The sequence below is a fragment of the Eumetopias jubatus genome, unplaced genomic scaffold (assembly GCF_037043125.1).
Source record: "Eumetopias jubatus isolate StellerSeaLion01/CBP00866 unplaced genomic scaffold, mEumJub1_p1.0 scaffold_1, whole genome shotgun sequence".
In the NCBI taxonomy this organism is placed as follows: domain Eukaryota; kingdom Metazoa; phylum Chordata; class Mammalia; order Carnivora; family Otariidae; genus Eumetopias; species Eumetopias jubatus.
In genome coordinates, this window is record NW_028274807.1 from 118717835 (window position 1) to 118734784 (window position 16950).

A 16950-nucleotide genomic window follows, 5' to 3' on the forward strand; every position below is an offset into this window, starting at 1 on the left:
TCAGTGCCTGATACATTAGAAGTGCTCCATAAGTATTTGTTGAAGAAAGAATGAATGATGGTTAGGGAGAAGAAAAATCGCTCCTGTAGGAACCATTCCTGATGAAATCTTGCTTTGGCCCCACCTTATCTTGAACCCATTTCTTGACCTCAGCCATCACATGTCTTCCTGACCTTGGGTTGCTGTTAGATTTTTTGTTAGAACACATTTTGAATGTGTGAATTTTCCAGATAGTGTATATTTGAACTTTTAATCATTGTCCAGCTCTGGTGGTGGGACAGGGGGAGGGAGTGATACTCTGCTATTTATAAGTATTATGAGTGTATCTGAGTACTGAGAAGTTTAATTTTCTTTTGTTTTAAGACTGTACTAGAGAGGCACCTGGGTGGCTCAATCGGTTAAGCGTCTGCCTTTAGCTCAGGTCATGATCCCAGGATGCTGGGATCAAGCCCCATGTCAGGCTCCTGACTCAGCGGGGAGCCTGCTTCTCTCTCTGCCACTCCCCCTGCTTGTGTTCCTGTGCTCTCTCTCTCTCTCTGTCAAAAAAAAAAAAAGACTATACTGGAATAGGTGTGACCATATCTATCTAGCCCCTGAATATTCTGGCCTTGGGTGACATGTGCAAGCACTTCCGGCTGATTTGACAGTTAGAGGTGTGCACTTATTTTCTGTGTGTGATTTATGGTAGGGCGACCAAGAATGATGAGAAGCAGGGAAGTTTAAAGTTATTTCCACATATACAAAACTGATGGGATGCCATGTAATTTCCAAAATTCTTTTTTTATTCAAACTCCTCTGAAATCTGAGAGTCCACAAAAACTTAGTGTATGGAATTTTATTTTATTTTTTTTTAAAGATTTTATTTATTTATTTGACAGACAGCGAGAGAGGGAACACAAGCAGAGAGAGTGGGAGGGAGAAGCCGAGCAGGGAGTCCGAAGCGGGGCTCGATCCCAGGACCCTGGGATCATGACCTGAGCTGAAGGCAGACGCTTAACAACTGAGCCACCCAGGCACCCCAGTGTATGGAATTTTAACCAAATATAGTGACCTCACATCTGATAGTGAAAACAGATTTTAGAATCTGAAAAGATATGGGGCCATATAGGTTGTTTTTTCAATTTTAAGCTATTATATAATTGTAACCCAAGTTAACACCTTTAGGCATGTAAGTAATAGGTGATACATAGTCTGTTTGCAAAGAAAAGTTTGACTAAGAAAAAGCTCTCTTTGATCTGTTTCACTCACATATACCTATCTGAATGTCTAATAGGCACTGAGGATACAACACTGAAGAAAGTACAAAATCTTTTCCCTCCTGAAGCTGTTGTCAAGATATACTTTCAGAGGGAACTATTTCAGATTAGGTGGTAACTAATCAAAAAAGGAAAGAGAGATCTTAGTCTATCTAGGAGAGTTTTACGTTCAGGGAACTGAAATATAAACAAATAAGCTCACTGAAGACAAGGATTTTTGTTTGGCTTTTGTCTGTTGTGTTTACTGCTATATCCTCAGAGCCCCAAATAGTGCTTGGCTCATAATAGGCATTCAGTAAATATATGTCATTGATCGAAGTGTTTATTGTTTTGAATTTGTATAATCATACACATGTACTTTAGTAAATTATCTTTACATCTAGCTAGTTGAAAATTTTATCTCAGTTACCTTATTTTTATGTTTGTTACCTACTTTTAGTTTCTCCTTGTACCCACATACCAGGATGCAGGAAAAGCTTATCAATATTAATAATTAGTCATATGGTGATCTGATATTACAAAAGGTAGATTTGGAAAGGAACTTCAGAGGTCATCTTTTGTTTAGCTTCCTGCCTAGGAAAAACTAAGATGATTAGGTATGTATTTTTAATTAATCATTTAAAAAACTAGGACAACATAATGAGGTTCTCTTGAGAAAATGGAGAAAGGTGCTTAACCCTAGATAAAAAGATACTAACCTGAAAAATTTAGAACTTCTAACCGTGTGGGAAAGTGAAAAAAAATCGAGCCCAACTAAGCTGTTCTTTGTTGATATCAGAAATAGGCCTGTCATTCATTTTGGCATTGAAACATAGCCTCCTATCTCAGTGGGCAGGACCAGGACTTTTTTTTTTTTCCTCCCAGAGGAGCTAGACAGTTATTACAGGTTGAAAAACCCCGGCCAGTTTTTCAAGAGTTTCTCCTCCTTTTTATTTCATTTTTTTCTTTTTGTTTTTCTTTTCCTTTTTTTCTTTTTCCCCCTGTAACTTATGGTGCTTTTGCTCTGCTTTCAAGATGCATTAAGGTCTCCTGCTTTGTGACTGCTTTGGAGCCAGCAAATACCCTGACATGTACAATTCGAATTATGCAGATTTCATGAGTAAGTTTAATCTTACTTTTTAGCTAGTTAAAATTCAAGTGATATTTAGAAAAGTGTTAGCTTGGAGTTAGCCATTTTATCATTTTACTGCTTTTATTTTAAGCATATTTTTAAAACAACCTTTAATAAGAAAGTAAGATTCTACACATTAAAAAGCCCCTCTCTTAAGACTTACACTTCCAGTATCTTTTGAATGATCTTTGTTGCATTAGACAGTGTTCATATGTCTTTTGAAAGCCAGTTACCTAAACGGTTTTCTTGAGCATCTTTTTAGTTTTATTGAGAAGTATTTTAAATTGAGCTTTTCTGAGCTCGATTGCTTATGTCTGACACAGTCTCAAGTTTCCACTGAATGGTAACAAAGACTGTAGAGTGTTGTTGGTACTGCAGGGAGAGGCATGCTTCTTTAGACCAGGTAAGAGAGATCATTTTGTTTCTTACTGCTGGGTGAGTTTTTACCAGGTTTATTTTATATTCTTCCAGCAGCAGCAATATTAAGTTGATAAATAGCCAAGAGCACGCTGAATTCAAGACGTCCTTGCTTGTTGCAGACAGGAAAACTACAGGGTATGGGGGTTGGGTTGGGCAGGGGGGGAGGGGTAGAGTAAGCTTAGTTTATCACTCAGTTACTTATATAAATCAATTAAAATATGAAAATAATTCTAGAGCTCAGTTTTCCTCATTCAAGAACTAGGAAAGCAGTTGAGGAAATGAATAATTTTGAAGGTACTTCATAGTTACTACTTGTGAATGCAATTCAAATGATAGTTTTTACTTTCATTTCTTTCCAGTAGTTAATAAAATAAGGTTTGCCCTTAACTGTTCATTTTTTTATTTATGAAAACTTTTAAATTGTCAACAGCAAAATATGCTTCCTCAGGATCTTTGAAATAAACCTGACAGTTAAAAAAATATTTTAGCTTTTATAGCTGTTTCATTCCTTTTTTTCTTAGTACATTTTTCTTAAAAGTATTTGTGCTTTGAAAATGTCAGCTGTATTCTAATGAAGCTCAGGCATTGTTTGCTCATAAAGGGGCCGGTGCATTCCACTGCTTTATGGTTTATTATGAGGCACAGTGTGAGAGTGTGGGTGGCACCATTTGGTGTCTGCCTCTTGGGGTAGTGACTGCCATTATGTTAGTGTTGGATTGGCAAAGAAAATATAGCATGCAAGATCCTATATGAATCTGGAACCTATGAAGAAAATCTTAACCCTAAATAATACTAAGTGAGCCCGGAATGTGTGACAACTTGATTGAGTTGATCACTTCAAGTATACTCTAGAAAGTCTGTCTTTCAGTTACAATTAATATTCTACAAGAGTACCTATCTCTTGTTTTTTGATGTATATAACATTTACTCATTATTTGAATCTTAATAAGGAAGTGAATGTTTCTAAATAAATTATGACATTTTAAGTAGGTACAGTAACCTTTTAAATAATACATTTACTTAAAAAAAGAGTTTTACGGAACTTAGTGTGGGTGGGGAGGGGGAGTGAGAGAGGAGGTCAGGCAGAGAGCCTTTCTTTCAGTTAGGAAAGCCCTGATGAAGAAAAAAGCAACAGATGTTTCTTCTGTTACAATTGAGGTTGTTTTATTCAAAATTCACAGTAGCTGGAATGGGGAGGGGAGGTCATAAATCTGACTTAATCAGGGAATAAATAAAACTTAGTCATTTAAAATTTTTTCCTTTATACTTAGATTTTGAGAATCAGAGTAACATACCTTTTGGAGAGGCTTTTTTTAATCTTAAAAAATTAATGTGTAATTAATGGAAATGTGAGAAAGTTAAATTTTAGTGCATGTAAGTAATGGAAAAAATGATCATTAAATCCTACAGAATATTTGGAAAAAAGCCTAGCCATTATAAAATATATAAGGAATACTTAGGTTGCAAAAGTTTGTAATTGCACAATAGGTACTAAGCCTCAAAATGAAATTTCATTATGAAACATTATTTGCATATAGTGTGAGAGATCCTTTTATCTTCAGTGGGAAGCATAAGACTTATTCCAAAAAGATCTTTGAATAAGAAATGTGAGAGAAATATTTTGAGTTTAATTGAAATGAACCTCTAAAAAGAAAGATCGTAAGCTTGGATTGGCTGCTAATGGACAGAGAAGAATGTTTATTTGCTGGAAAAAGTAGCAAAGGAAGAGCTTGGAAACAATACACATGTAATGAAAGCAGTCAAAATTTTAAAAAAAATAGTTTTTGAATTTGTGGAATTCATAACGAGTAAGAACCTTTCATTTTACAAGTAACAAAGAAGTTCTATGCTGTTGTATAGTGTGCATTTATACACATTACAACTTTATACATTTCTTTAAAGTTCGCTCTTGAAAAACCAGTGCTGAGCACCAGATCTTTCACATATAAGGCACATAGTAAAAATTCGCCATACCCTGCACTGTAAAATTTGTAAGAATAGATAACAGCCAAAAAAATTCCGTAAACCATAGTGCAAAATTTGTGTAAGGAGCAAATATTAAATGGTTTTCTAAATGTTTAATTGGTCTAAAGAGAAGACAGGAAAAGATACCAACATTCAAGGAGATTATTAAAAATTTCTCTTGCTCTTAACTGGGATCTGTGGGCTACCCTGAAAATTCTCTTTGCTTCACATAATGACAGAATTTAGAGATTTTGAAGCTTTTCAGATCATTGTTTTAATTAAGATTACAGTAAGATTCTAAAATTGATCTTCATACATTTTGCTTTTTTAAGGAATAGCAATAGATAGCAGTTTAGGGTTTTTTTCTTTCTAAGATAAGTAAAATAACTCACATGGAGTTTAAAATGGATTTATAGGGGCGCCTGTGTGGCTCAGTCAGTTAAGCATCTGACTCTTGCTTTTGGCTCAGGTCATGATCTCAGGGTTGTGAGATGGAGCCCTGCATTGGGCATAGAGCTTGCTTAAGATTCTCTGTCTCCTTCTCCCCTACTCCCTTCAAAGAAAATGGATTTACAAACTATAGGTCTGACTAAAGTAAAATTTTTTACGATTTTGATCAAAGTATATATAGAAATAGCCCTAAAAAAAGTTGATGGCCCCACATGTGACATATAACTATGACAAAATCCTAGATTGTAGTTATCAAAAATGTGTGTCACGAATATAAATGTAGACATGACAGGGTTATTTAATAGCATCAGCAACAACAATACAGAAATCTTTGAGACTGTTAACCCTTCAGATTAAGAGTAATATACTGAAAGACGTTCGGAGTGGGGTACCTAGAGTTCTCGCCTTGTATATATGAACTCTTTAGAACAAAACTGAGGTCTTTGGGAATCTGAGCCTTACCTATTCATTGTTTTCCAAGTTAGAATACCCAGAGAGTGACTAATGTAGACATTCTCTCTGCCTCATATATGTGTGTGACTAGAAACAACAGCAACCTAAAAATCTCTTCATTTCGGAGGTGGAGGTCAGAGGGAAGATTTGCCTGATGCCTTTATTTTTCTGAAAAGAAAGCCTTTAACATTGTTGTTTAGGAGCAGATAAAATAGTATGAATATTGTGCTTTAACTGTAGTATGAGTTAACTCTTGCGAAAGGATCCAGGAACCTATTGTGTAATAACAGCATTACTTTCTACCAAGTTTGAAGCAACCAATTTGTAAATGAACTTTTGATCTTGACTCTAAAGCTGGAGACCATCAGTAGGGGGCTTGGTTTTTGGCACTTTGCTCATTTATGGTACAAAGTTTGTCACTGTCTTAGCAATTTCTCTGACAGAAAAATGAAGAGACTGCTAACTGACCACTTATGGTGTGTCAAGTAGACCCAGGGAACTTAAGTGTAAGAGTTTGCAGAATCTTTTTTTTTTTGAAAAATCTTTTAATGGGTAAGATTTTAATTAAAAGATTTTTGTTGATATTGATATCTAAGATTTCTTGCTCTTTAAAATATGATTTAGATGTAGCTTCAATAATAGCTCTCAAATGGAACATATTGTTGAAAAAGAATATTCATCATTGCAGTTTTGAGTATGGTATTATGGAATTCAATGATCCCGTTTTCTAATTTGCTAGGGAAAAGAACTGCTTTGAAACTATAATTCATGGGTGGTCTTTGGTCTTTCTGAGTTTAAGTGTCCTAAAGTTTTAAATTTATTTTAAGAATGCAATTATTAAATTGTAGGTCTGTCTGCAGTCATTGCCATCTTTTATAAATATTAGAAAAATATCTCTCCTGACTGTAAATTTTTTTTAAAGATTTTATTTATTTATTTGAGAGAGAGAGAGCGTGCACACATGAGCGAGCACAGGCAGGGGGAGCAGCAAAGGGAGAGGGAGAAGCAGGCTCCTGGCTGAGCAGAGAGTCCGATGCAGGGCTTGATCCCAGGACCCTGGGATCATGACCTGAACCGAAGACAGACACTTAACCAACTGAGCCACCCAGGTGCCCCTTCACTATAAATTTTAAATGATTTATTTGTTAACACATTCTGGGGCAGGTTACCATCTTAGCGGGGTTGTGGGCTTCTTCATGAGGATGATTTCCAATTAAGTGCACTTGGGTATTCTGATACTCATAAATTCTGATCCTTGTGGTTGCGCCCAGCTGCCTTGATCTACTCTAGCCATTCAGCGGCTGTTGGCACGAGATAAAATGTGCTCCCTTCCGCTCGCTCTCTTACTAGGAATGAACATGGTGTCTGTGTGCCATCTGGTGGGTGTATTGGCTGTGGTGATGGTGCTGAAAGAAGGGGCTGAATGTAGGCTCAACACTGAAAAGATAATAGCATGTAAAAACAAGAGACTGAAGAAATAAAGGTCACTCAGCCCATTATTCTTTTTTAAAAATTTGGAAAGAGATAAGTGTAATGGCGTCTACTTACACTCCATTACTTCCTTAACTTGAACAAAGAGAAAAAGGGACCTTGAAGCAGTCTTTCCCAATCTTGACTGATCATAAGAATCATCTGAGGCACTTGTTAAAAATAGGCATTCCCACCTAGTTTTTGAGGCTGTGGATGTTGAGTGGAGCCTAGGAATGTGCATTTTGAATAAGAGGGACACTACTTCCCCACCCCACCCCCCACCCCCTTTACATCTTAGGACCAGGCACATTTGGGAAGAATTGCTATGAAGGATTGGAAGAGCCACGTTGTCTGAGGCCATATGGTAAAATAATTCAAGTATTAATCAGAAGATACATTGTCCAAAAAATGGGAAATTCTAATTAAGCAGGTAGAAGAGAAATGAGAAAGTCAAGATTTAAAGGTTTCCTTTACTAAGCAAGATAATAGAAAGAGGACAAAATGACATGTTTTAACTAAAGATAAAGAAGCCAGTGAAAGAGCAATAGAATCAAACCTGTAGGTGAGACATATTTTTGGACAGTTGTTTTAAAAATATTGAAAGGAAAAGATCCTATAAAGAAAACCTATTGAGAATGGATTAAATGATTTCTAAGATCTTTTAGTTTTGAGGTTTGATGAACTAAGTGAAAACAACTATAATATTCCAGATCCCAGAGCTTGAATTAAGGAGTTCATTTAAAAAATGAAGAGGCACTCTTTAAATTCTGGCTTACAGGAAGATGAAGAAAGAAGTTTTTTTTCCTCCTTTCAAAGTGAAGAATCCAGGGCATTTATGGTTTTAAATACCAGGGAAACAGGGAGCTAGCTAATTGTTTTAAAAGGTGTCCTCCATGTAAAAATGCTTATCAAAGCCAAGAGAACAGATTTAATCCTCTAGGGAAAGTATGTAGGAAAGACTGACAGAAAGATTTATTGACCCATTTAAAAGTATGCCCTTAGGAAAAAAAAAAGAGTATGCCCTTAGGGCTAAGAGCCTGTTTCTTGTTATGGCCATTTCAAGATTCTTGGTTTGTTTCATGGAAAGCCTTTCTTTGGTTCATGGAAAGATCCTGGTTAGGTGGTCCATTTGGGGGAATCCTAGAAGTCCTGTGTTCTGACAGCTGCAAAAAACAGCTAGGCTTTTCTTCCATGCCTATGATATGTGGGTACGTGCATTTCAGATCTTCTGTCCTTATCTGTGTACTATAGACTGCTTGAATTCCATCGCAGAACCAAATATGGAGGGGGGGGTTCTAGAGGCCACTTTAACCATTAAACTTTGGAGATATTAGGAACTTTTTTTTTTAAGATTTTATTTATTTGAGAGATAGAACGAGACAGAGAGCACACATGGTGGGTGGGTGCAGAGGGACAGTGGGAGAGGGAGAAGCAGACTCCCCTCTGAGCAGGAGCCAGATTCAGGGCTCAATCCCACGACCCTGGGGTCATGACCTGAGCCGAAGGCAGACCCTTAACTGAGCCATGCGGGTGCCCGATAGTAGGAACTTTTATCTTCTGTTTCTCACACCTCCCATTTGTAGCGATGTTGTAGTTATGGTTATGTAGATATGTTCTATTTTCTTTATCTTTCAGGTTTGGCATTTCCAGTTGGATATGCTGCCTTTTCAAATTAATTGTGCGTTATTAATGTGTTTTACTTATGAAAATAGTGCATTGAACTATTGGGCCTGAATTATTTGTCAAATAAAGGTGATAAATAATCCTCTAAGCCATCCATATTGTTTCTCTCTAGTCCACTCTTCAGTGACATACATTCATTGCTTTCTAGATGGCTGGCTGAAATTAGAAATACAGTCTTAAGGTGTGGAATCTTTTTTCTTTGCAAAATGAATTGGCCTTGTCTAGAATTGACCCGCAACTTGACCTCATTAGTACTTTATTTGAAACCAATTGATCATCCTTTACAACACTTATTAACAAATAGTTAAAAGGGCAATAATCCTTTTAATAGTTAAAAGGAAAGAAATGCTTGACACTCCTGTTCTGACTCTGCTTATTCTCCGGTGGAAACGTTAATCACCAATGAAATAAAAGCATGTGATACTGTCACATAAATAGGATCTGTGGAGCAGAATAGAAAGTTAGTAAATTGACCCAAAAAAGTAAACGATCAAGGCAGCATTTCATAGCAGCATGGGGGAGGGGAAATAGATTATTCATTAAAAATAGCCATCTGAGGCAGGGTTGCCTGGGTGGCTCAGTCAGCTAAGCGTCTGCCTTCAGCTCACGTCATGATCTCAGGGTCCTGGGATGGAGCCCCACGTCAGGAGTCTGCTTGTCCCTCTTCCCTCTGCCCCGCCCCCATGTGCTCTCTCTTTTTCAAATAAATAAATAAAATATTTTTTTTTAAGTAGACATCTGAGGGGAAAAAATGGATCTTTTATTTCTCACATCAGATAAATTCCATATGAGTCAAGGATGTAAAATTTAAAATGAAGGCATTAAGGTATTATGAGAAAACACGGGGGATGTTTAATACAATCTTAGTATATAACTAATGATAGCTAATTTTGAAGAACATCATAGCCAAGTGGAAATACCAAACCTGTAAGATAAGTTAAATGTAGCATGTCTCTATATACTGTGCACCTCCAAGGAGGGGGATAAATAAACTTAGCAGTTACTTTTATTTTTGATGACCTTTATTTTTATTTTTAAACATACTTACAGACCTTGTGTATGACACAAAAGTCACAAAGGAAAAGAATCACTATAAAATTGACTACATTCTTGGAGTGCCTGAGTGGCTAAGTTGGTTAAGCATCTAACTCTTCATTTCAGTTCCAGTTAGGATCTCAGGGTTGTGGGATTGAGCCCCAAGTTAGGCTCTGTGCTGGGTGTTGGAGCCTGCTTAGGATTTTCTCTCTCCACCTGCCCCTCTCCGCCCCCCCTAAAAAAAAACCCAAGAAACTACATTCTTTAAAAATGTGCAAAGAAAATCATATATAAAAGCAAAAGGCTAATGTCAAATTGGGAAAAATATTTGCATCAGGCATAACAAAGAATATACTTATTTTTTCAATATTTAAAAGACGGTCTACCAATAAAAAAATCAACAGCAAATGAAAGGTGGGCATAATTTTCAGGAAGGAAAATTTAGATGACTTTTAAACAAAACCTGTCAGCCTTATTCATTATAATAAATTAAAACCAAAATAAAATGAGAAACTGTTTTTAACCTAAAAGTTGACAAAGTTCAATTAACACACTGAGATGGTAAGGATATGTGAAAATGGAGGGTGAATTGGTGCAGTTATTTGGTACAACCAGTATGTGTAAAGACATGAATAATCATTGCAGTATTATTTGTAGTAATAGAAGATTTTGTTATTAATAATGCTTGTAATATTAAAAGCTGTAATAATGTTTGTAATATTAAAAGCTTTTCCGTTACTAAGGGATTGATAAACATGTAGATCCGTAAAAAGTTATACTATGTGGTTTACAAAGTAAATATTGAGGGAAAACTACATATACAAGTATGGAAAGACATCTAAGATAGATACAGTACTATTAAATGGGAAAAAAGCAACATGGAAACTGATACAGTATTCAACTATATGTGAAGGAAAAAGGAACGTTTATGCATATATGTTTATATATGTTAGAATCTTTCCAGAAGGTTATAGACAACCTGGCACTAGTAGCCATCACTAGGGAAGGGAATGGTCTCATGTGTCTCACAAATTTGTATCGTATGCTTCCATCCAGACATTCATGTATTCATTCATGTATTCATTTTCATGCAACAGTATTTGTTGAACTTTGCTATGTCTCAGGCAGGGTGTGCTAGGTGCTGGAGATACAGCAATGGATGAGATAATGAAACCCCTGTCCTGATGGAACTTAAATTCTGGCAGTGGGTGGGCTATGGACAAATAATAATCACCTAAGCAGATAAATATTAATAGGCAATATATCACATAGAGATAAGTATTCTGGTGAAAAATCATAGTAAATTAGGGAGTGCTTTTTATGTAGAGTGATCAGTCATCTCTGATGTGATGACCAAGCCAGAGACTAGAAGGAAGCTGGAGAATAAGGCAAGTAAATATCTGAGGGAAGAAAGCAAAATGATTATATAATCTATAATTAGTCTCTTGTAAGTATGAAATTGCCTAGGTCACTTTTTCCCATTTTTTTTATTAAGGTATAATTTGCATGTAATAAAGCTTAATCCCGTTAGGCTAGAGTTGTATGACTTTGACAAACACCTCCACCACCACAAACTAGGTCATTTTCTAACTAGGGCTGAAGGTTAGCTTTTCCTTTGAAGTTGGACCCTGTTGTATATGGGATATACCACTATTTCTGATTTGAGGTATTTATAAACCCGTAAAATAGGCATACTCTTTCTTAGAGTAAGTTATTAATTTGGTTCTTCTAGGAGGATGTGATACAGGCTTGGGTGAAGGTTTTTCCAGAAACTAAATCAGGCCAAAAAAAGTTTTTTTTTCCCAGAAAGTCAGTACTGTGAAAAAATAACTTACACTGGCATCATGTAGACAAACCACAGTTATTTCACTGAATTTTTCATTTTAATTGGACATATTGAAGGTGACTAACTGGAACTGGAACCCCTTATAAGAATTATGAGTGAGAGAAATCTTTGGTGTCTAGACAATTCTAATGGAAAACAGAAAGATTCTAATTACTCAGAAAATTGAAATAAAATTTTGAGCCAAAATTGTGTGCCTTTGCCAAAATTTGGCTAAGTTTTTAGCTCTTTTTCCGAGCCACTTCCCTAGGTGATTGATCTCATTTAGTTAATGCGGGGAATTGCCAAAACCCAAATCCAGGCAGGTCTTTAAATTTTTGTTTTTAATAAATACACCAACTGCCAGGAATTGGCTTCTGGACAGTGTCAAGCCCCTGTTACCAAGGAGCTATGAATTAAGGCCAGGTACTTAGGAAAATGTCTTTGGACTTGGGTTGGTTTACTTTTCTCTTTAAATTTTTATTGTTATGTTAATCACCATACATTACATCATTAGTTTTTGAGGGTTGGTTTACTTCTCTTAACCTGGCTGAAATGTTGGGATACTGGATGTTTATAACCGATTTAAATATGTCCTTTTGAGTCAAAAAAGTTCTGTTTCTGCTGTTGAACCTAGTTGATTTGATGAAAGTAAATAATGTCTAAAATGCATGGCTTTTATTTCTGGATGTTATAATTATTGAAATCCCAGTGGAGCCCCTTTAACTACTTTCAAAGCAGATTTCATTTTTACTAATTATAAAACACAGATACCTAATTTGTAGATTTTTTTAAAAAGTTTATTATGTTATGTTAATCACCATACATTACATCATTAGTTTTTGATGTAGTGTCATTTATAGATTTTTATCTTGTTTCAACAGCTGTGACTGATTCTTTCCCTTCCTTCCTCCCTCTCTCTCCTTTCCCTCCAGAATGGCAGTAGCTTTCTAAATTATAAAACAAGCACTTGCATGTTCGTAAGATGTTTTTTCAAGTAATGAAAAAGTATAAAACAAGTAAAACATTTCACCATACTACTCACTAGAGCTAACCTCTCATAACATTTGTTGTTTATCTTGCCATACTTTTTATGCTTATATAATTTATGACTATGTAGTTTTTAGGTAAATGGAGTCATACTAATCATAACCTCTTATAGTGGGAACATTTTTCCATGGCAGATACATACTTGTAATTCTGCTTCAGGGACTGTATAATATTCCATCATGTACATGTACCAAAAGATGTTTATGCATTTAAATTGTTTCTAGGTTTTTGCCTTTATCCATAATGTTGCTATTCTAGGACATGTGTAACTGTTCTTACCTGCTTGGTTTATTAGGATATATATCCAGCAGAGGAATTGCTGCTCAGAGGGTATTCCCATTATTGGGAATTAATTGTGATGTTGATGCAGAGGCCAGGGATCAGCTTGCCACTTAGGCAATGGAGAGCAGCTGAAAGGACATTTGTTGAAGTGGAAAGAGCCTTTAAAATGTGTATAATTGTTTTTAAAGCACTTATTTAAAATGATGTCCTCTAACAGACAGACCCATTACCTCCTCGGTAGTTACATTGTCAGACTGCCCTCCAGAAAGACTGTCCAATATCCCTCCCACCAACAATGTGTTAGCCGCTGAGTGCAGGGGACAGTGTCCCTTGCACTGAATATGCATAAGTGCTTAACATTAGTACTTGACATATAGTAGCTGCCGAGTAAATATTTTGTAAATGCACCCATTACGCCACATTTTTACCAACTCAGCATTATCAAATTTATTAATCTTTGTCAATCTGGTACATAAAATGGTTTCTTTTTTAAAAAGTGTAAATTTTTTTATTAAAATCAAGCATCTTTTCATATGATCATTGACATTTAGGTTTCTTCATGCCCTCAGCTTATTTTTGTATTGAGGTATTGTTTTACTGTTATTGACTTAAAAGTGGGAAGTTAAGTAAATACAAGTTTTTAAGGATAGTAATCTAATGACCTATATGTTGCAAATTTGTTTACCAAGTCTGAGATTTGTCTCTTAAGTGTATTAGGTCTTTTGCTATTTAGGAAACATTTATTTTTACTTAGTCCCATCTATCAGTCTGTTTTCACTTAAGATTTCTAAATTCTGTAACATGCTTGGAAGGGCCTTCTTCATCCCCAGATTATAAAAAACCAACTGAACCATCCAGGCATTATGGCTTTAATTTTTATGTTTAAATATTTGATCTTTTGGGAATTGATTTTTGTACAAGATGAGAAATTGAAATCCAAGGTTTCTTTTACCCAAGTGGACAATTTCTTATCTCAGAAACATTTCTTTCGTATGTGTCTCTCTTTTTTTTTTTTATTGAAGTGCTGATGTAGTATTGTATTAGTTTTCAGATGTACAATCAAGAACATTTTTTAAGGGCACCTGGGTGGCTCAGTTGTTAAGCGTCTGCCTTGGGCTCAGGTCATCAGGGTCCTGGGATGAGCCCCACATCGGGAAGCCTGCTTCTCCCTCTCCCACTCCCCTTGCTTGTGTTCCTGCTCTCACTATCTCTGTCTCTGTCAAATAAATAAATAAGATGTTTAAAAAAAAAAAAACATTTTTTAAGTAATCCGCCCTTTCCCACATTGATTTGAATGCTGCCTTTACCATATATAACATTTTCATATATACATGAAGTAATTTCTGGACTTTAATTTCTGTTTTGTCATATTTTTTATCTGCTTCTTAGCAATATCACATTATTTCAGTCACTTCATCTGTGTAATAATTTTGAAATCTGGTAGGCTAAAGTTCCCCTCTTTCCTGTTATTCTTTTTTTTTTTTTTTTAATTTTCTTGGCTCTTCTCTGCCTTCATTCTTCCAGATGCACTTTAGAATCAATTTGTCAAATTTATTAAGTTCCCTCTAAATTCTTATGGTATTAACTGGCATGACAGATCTGGCTTTAATGATGTTTTTCATTTTGTTTTAACCTAAGTTTTATATTCTTAATTTTCCTTTAGTGTTAGGTTTAAAATCGGAGTCAATCTCCTCCCTAACCTTAATTGTCTTTTTTTTTTTTGGTATTTCTTGTTCCACTGCTTTTTGCAAGTTTTTTACTTTTGCTTCTAACAGTGTATCAGAAATGATCTCATCTTAAACATTCAGCAGTGCTAAGGTCATTTTTAAAAACCATCTGAGAAGACAAATACCACATGGCTTAACTTACATGTGGACTCTTAAAAAAAATAAATGAAGAAACAAAAGCAGAAACAGACTCATAACTACAGAGAACAAACTGGTGGTTGCCAGAGGGGAGGGAGTCAGGGGATAGATAGGTGAAGGGGATTAAGAAGTACAGTTCTAAAATAAGTCAGTCACGGGGTTGTAACATACAGCGTGGAGAATATTAAGTCAGTAACACTGTATTAATGTATGGTGACAGATGTTAACTGCACTTACCATGGTAAGCATTTTGTAATATCTGTAATTGTCAGATCTCTATGTTGTGCACCTGAAACTAATATAATACTGTATGTCAGCTATACTTCAATTAAAAAAAAAAAAAATCTGAGAATCAGACTCTTGCAGGGCTGTGCTCTTCTCACATGCCTGTCCTGCCTGGGCCTGAGTTTATGGCACCTGTCTATCAATTACCTAGTTGTTCTTCCCCCTAGAATCATAGATAATTATTCTCCAGTTAGGATTCTTAAATAGGTGAATAACCATATTTGGGAAGTTTGATAATAACCTTAATATTTAGCAATTGGTAAAATATGCGTGTTATATAAAAACAAAAATCAGTTTCATGGTTATAGAGGAAGGAAACTTTATTTGACATATTGGTTGTTCAAAATAATAAAGGACTTAGCATTTAAATTTATTTCAGACTCTTTATAAGTTATGGCACCAGTTAGAAGGTAACAAAAAAAAATACAGTGTAGGCTACATTGCAGGAAATACGGCATCCAGATTAGAAAAGGTAATAGCTCCAATCTATACTAATTAGTTTTTATAGTTTTGTGCACCTGTTTTGTGTCAGGGACTAAACGAGGTGCTAGGATACAAAGCTGAGAGACATAACCCACTTAGAACTAAATAAATGATAGCTAGAACAAGCAAATGGTCATAGGTTTTATGAAAAGTCAAAAGAAGGGCTTCCAGGAACTCGACCACAGAGGCTGAGAATAGCTTATAAGGAGAGGTGACACACAGAGCAGAAACTTGGGAGGTGGAGCTATGGCCCTCACTAGCTCTGGGACCCTTGTACAAATTCTTTAACTTCATTCTATCTCAGTTTCTAAATGTGTAAAATGGAGACAATAATAATACATTTTACACTGTCGTCCTAAGCTTAATGAGATGGTGTATATATGGGAAGCCTCTAGAACAGACTCTAGCACACAGTAATGACTTAGAAAATGGTATGGAATGCCATTTTGAAGCGCTAGGCAGTAGAAGTAGCCCCAGCAGAGAGAGACTTCCAACAGAAGGAAAGGTGTGTGCCAAAACTGGAGTGGTTGAGCTGGGGCCTTCCTGGAATTGCAAAGTATGTAACCTGACTGGAGTGGAGGGAGTAGCTGAAGATGAAGCTGGGAAGGGAGGCAGGGGTGAGATCTCCAGATAGAAGCTGTTGTGCCATGTTGAGGAATCGGAGAGGCATTGAAAGTGTTGTGGAATCTTTGAAGGCCTAAAGTAGGGGAGTGTCCAGAACAGTTTCCCCAGTTGAAAGACTGGTTTGTTACAGATGTGTGGAGGGCTAGCAAAGCTATTTGAAGTAGCATTTCCAGTTAGAGTGGTTGCACACTGGAACCACCTGGAGAACTTTCAACAGTCTGATGCCCAGGTTCACTCCTGACCAGTTTTATCAGCACCTTTGGGGGTGGGACTGAGGCATTGGTATTTTTTATTGAGTCCCAGATAATTCCATTGCACAGCCACGGTGGTGAATCACTGCGTTCGAGGGTGACTGTGTTCAAATCAGATTGGATAAAGTTTCAAATTAAACAAGTGGCAGTGGCATAAAGGAGCCAGAGTAAGGAGATAGCAGGTAGGATACAGTGGTCAGTTGAGTGAGGAGGGGGTTGATTATTTCTGGACTGGGTCACTGGGATGATAATGATCATCTACCAAGACTCGGTCATATGCGAGGAGCATGAAGGAGAAACAGATTTGGCTATTAGACCTTGTTGAGTGGGCATGAGAAGGATGAAGGATTTGGTTTTAAAATGTGGGTATTGAGGGAAAACGATACAGGGCCAATGGGCAGAGAGAGAAAGTGAAGGGGGGGAGCTGACGGTGCAGTCGAAAACT

The 16950-nt window shown here is 36.3% G+C and overlaps 1 protein-coding gene across 5 annotated transcripts in view; it reads left to right on the forward strand.

The window, feature by feature from the left end:
- Positions 1-16950, forward strand: part of TFDP2 (transcription factor Dp-2) — a 172858-nt gene that overhangs the window by 103323 nt on the left and 52585 nt on the right. Inside the window, exon 1 of one of the 5 annotated variants that reach the window (XM_028099127.2) lies at positions 2167-2355. The exons of 3 other annotated variants lie outside the window; for them this stretch is intronic. In XM_028099127.2, the coding sequence (XP_027954928.1) occupies positions 2325-2355 (31 nt within the window). In that variant the 5' untranslated portion in view covers positions 2167-2324. Of the gene's footprint in view, positions 1-2166; positions 2356-2709; positions 2771-16950 lie in introns of those variants that run through there. One more of the 5 variants, XM_028099128.2, reaches the window with a different exon arrangement.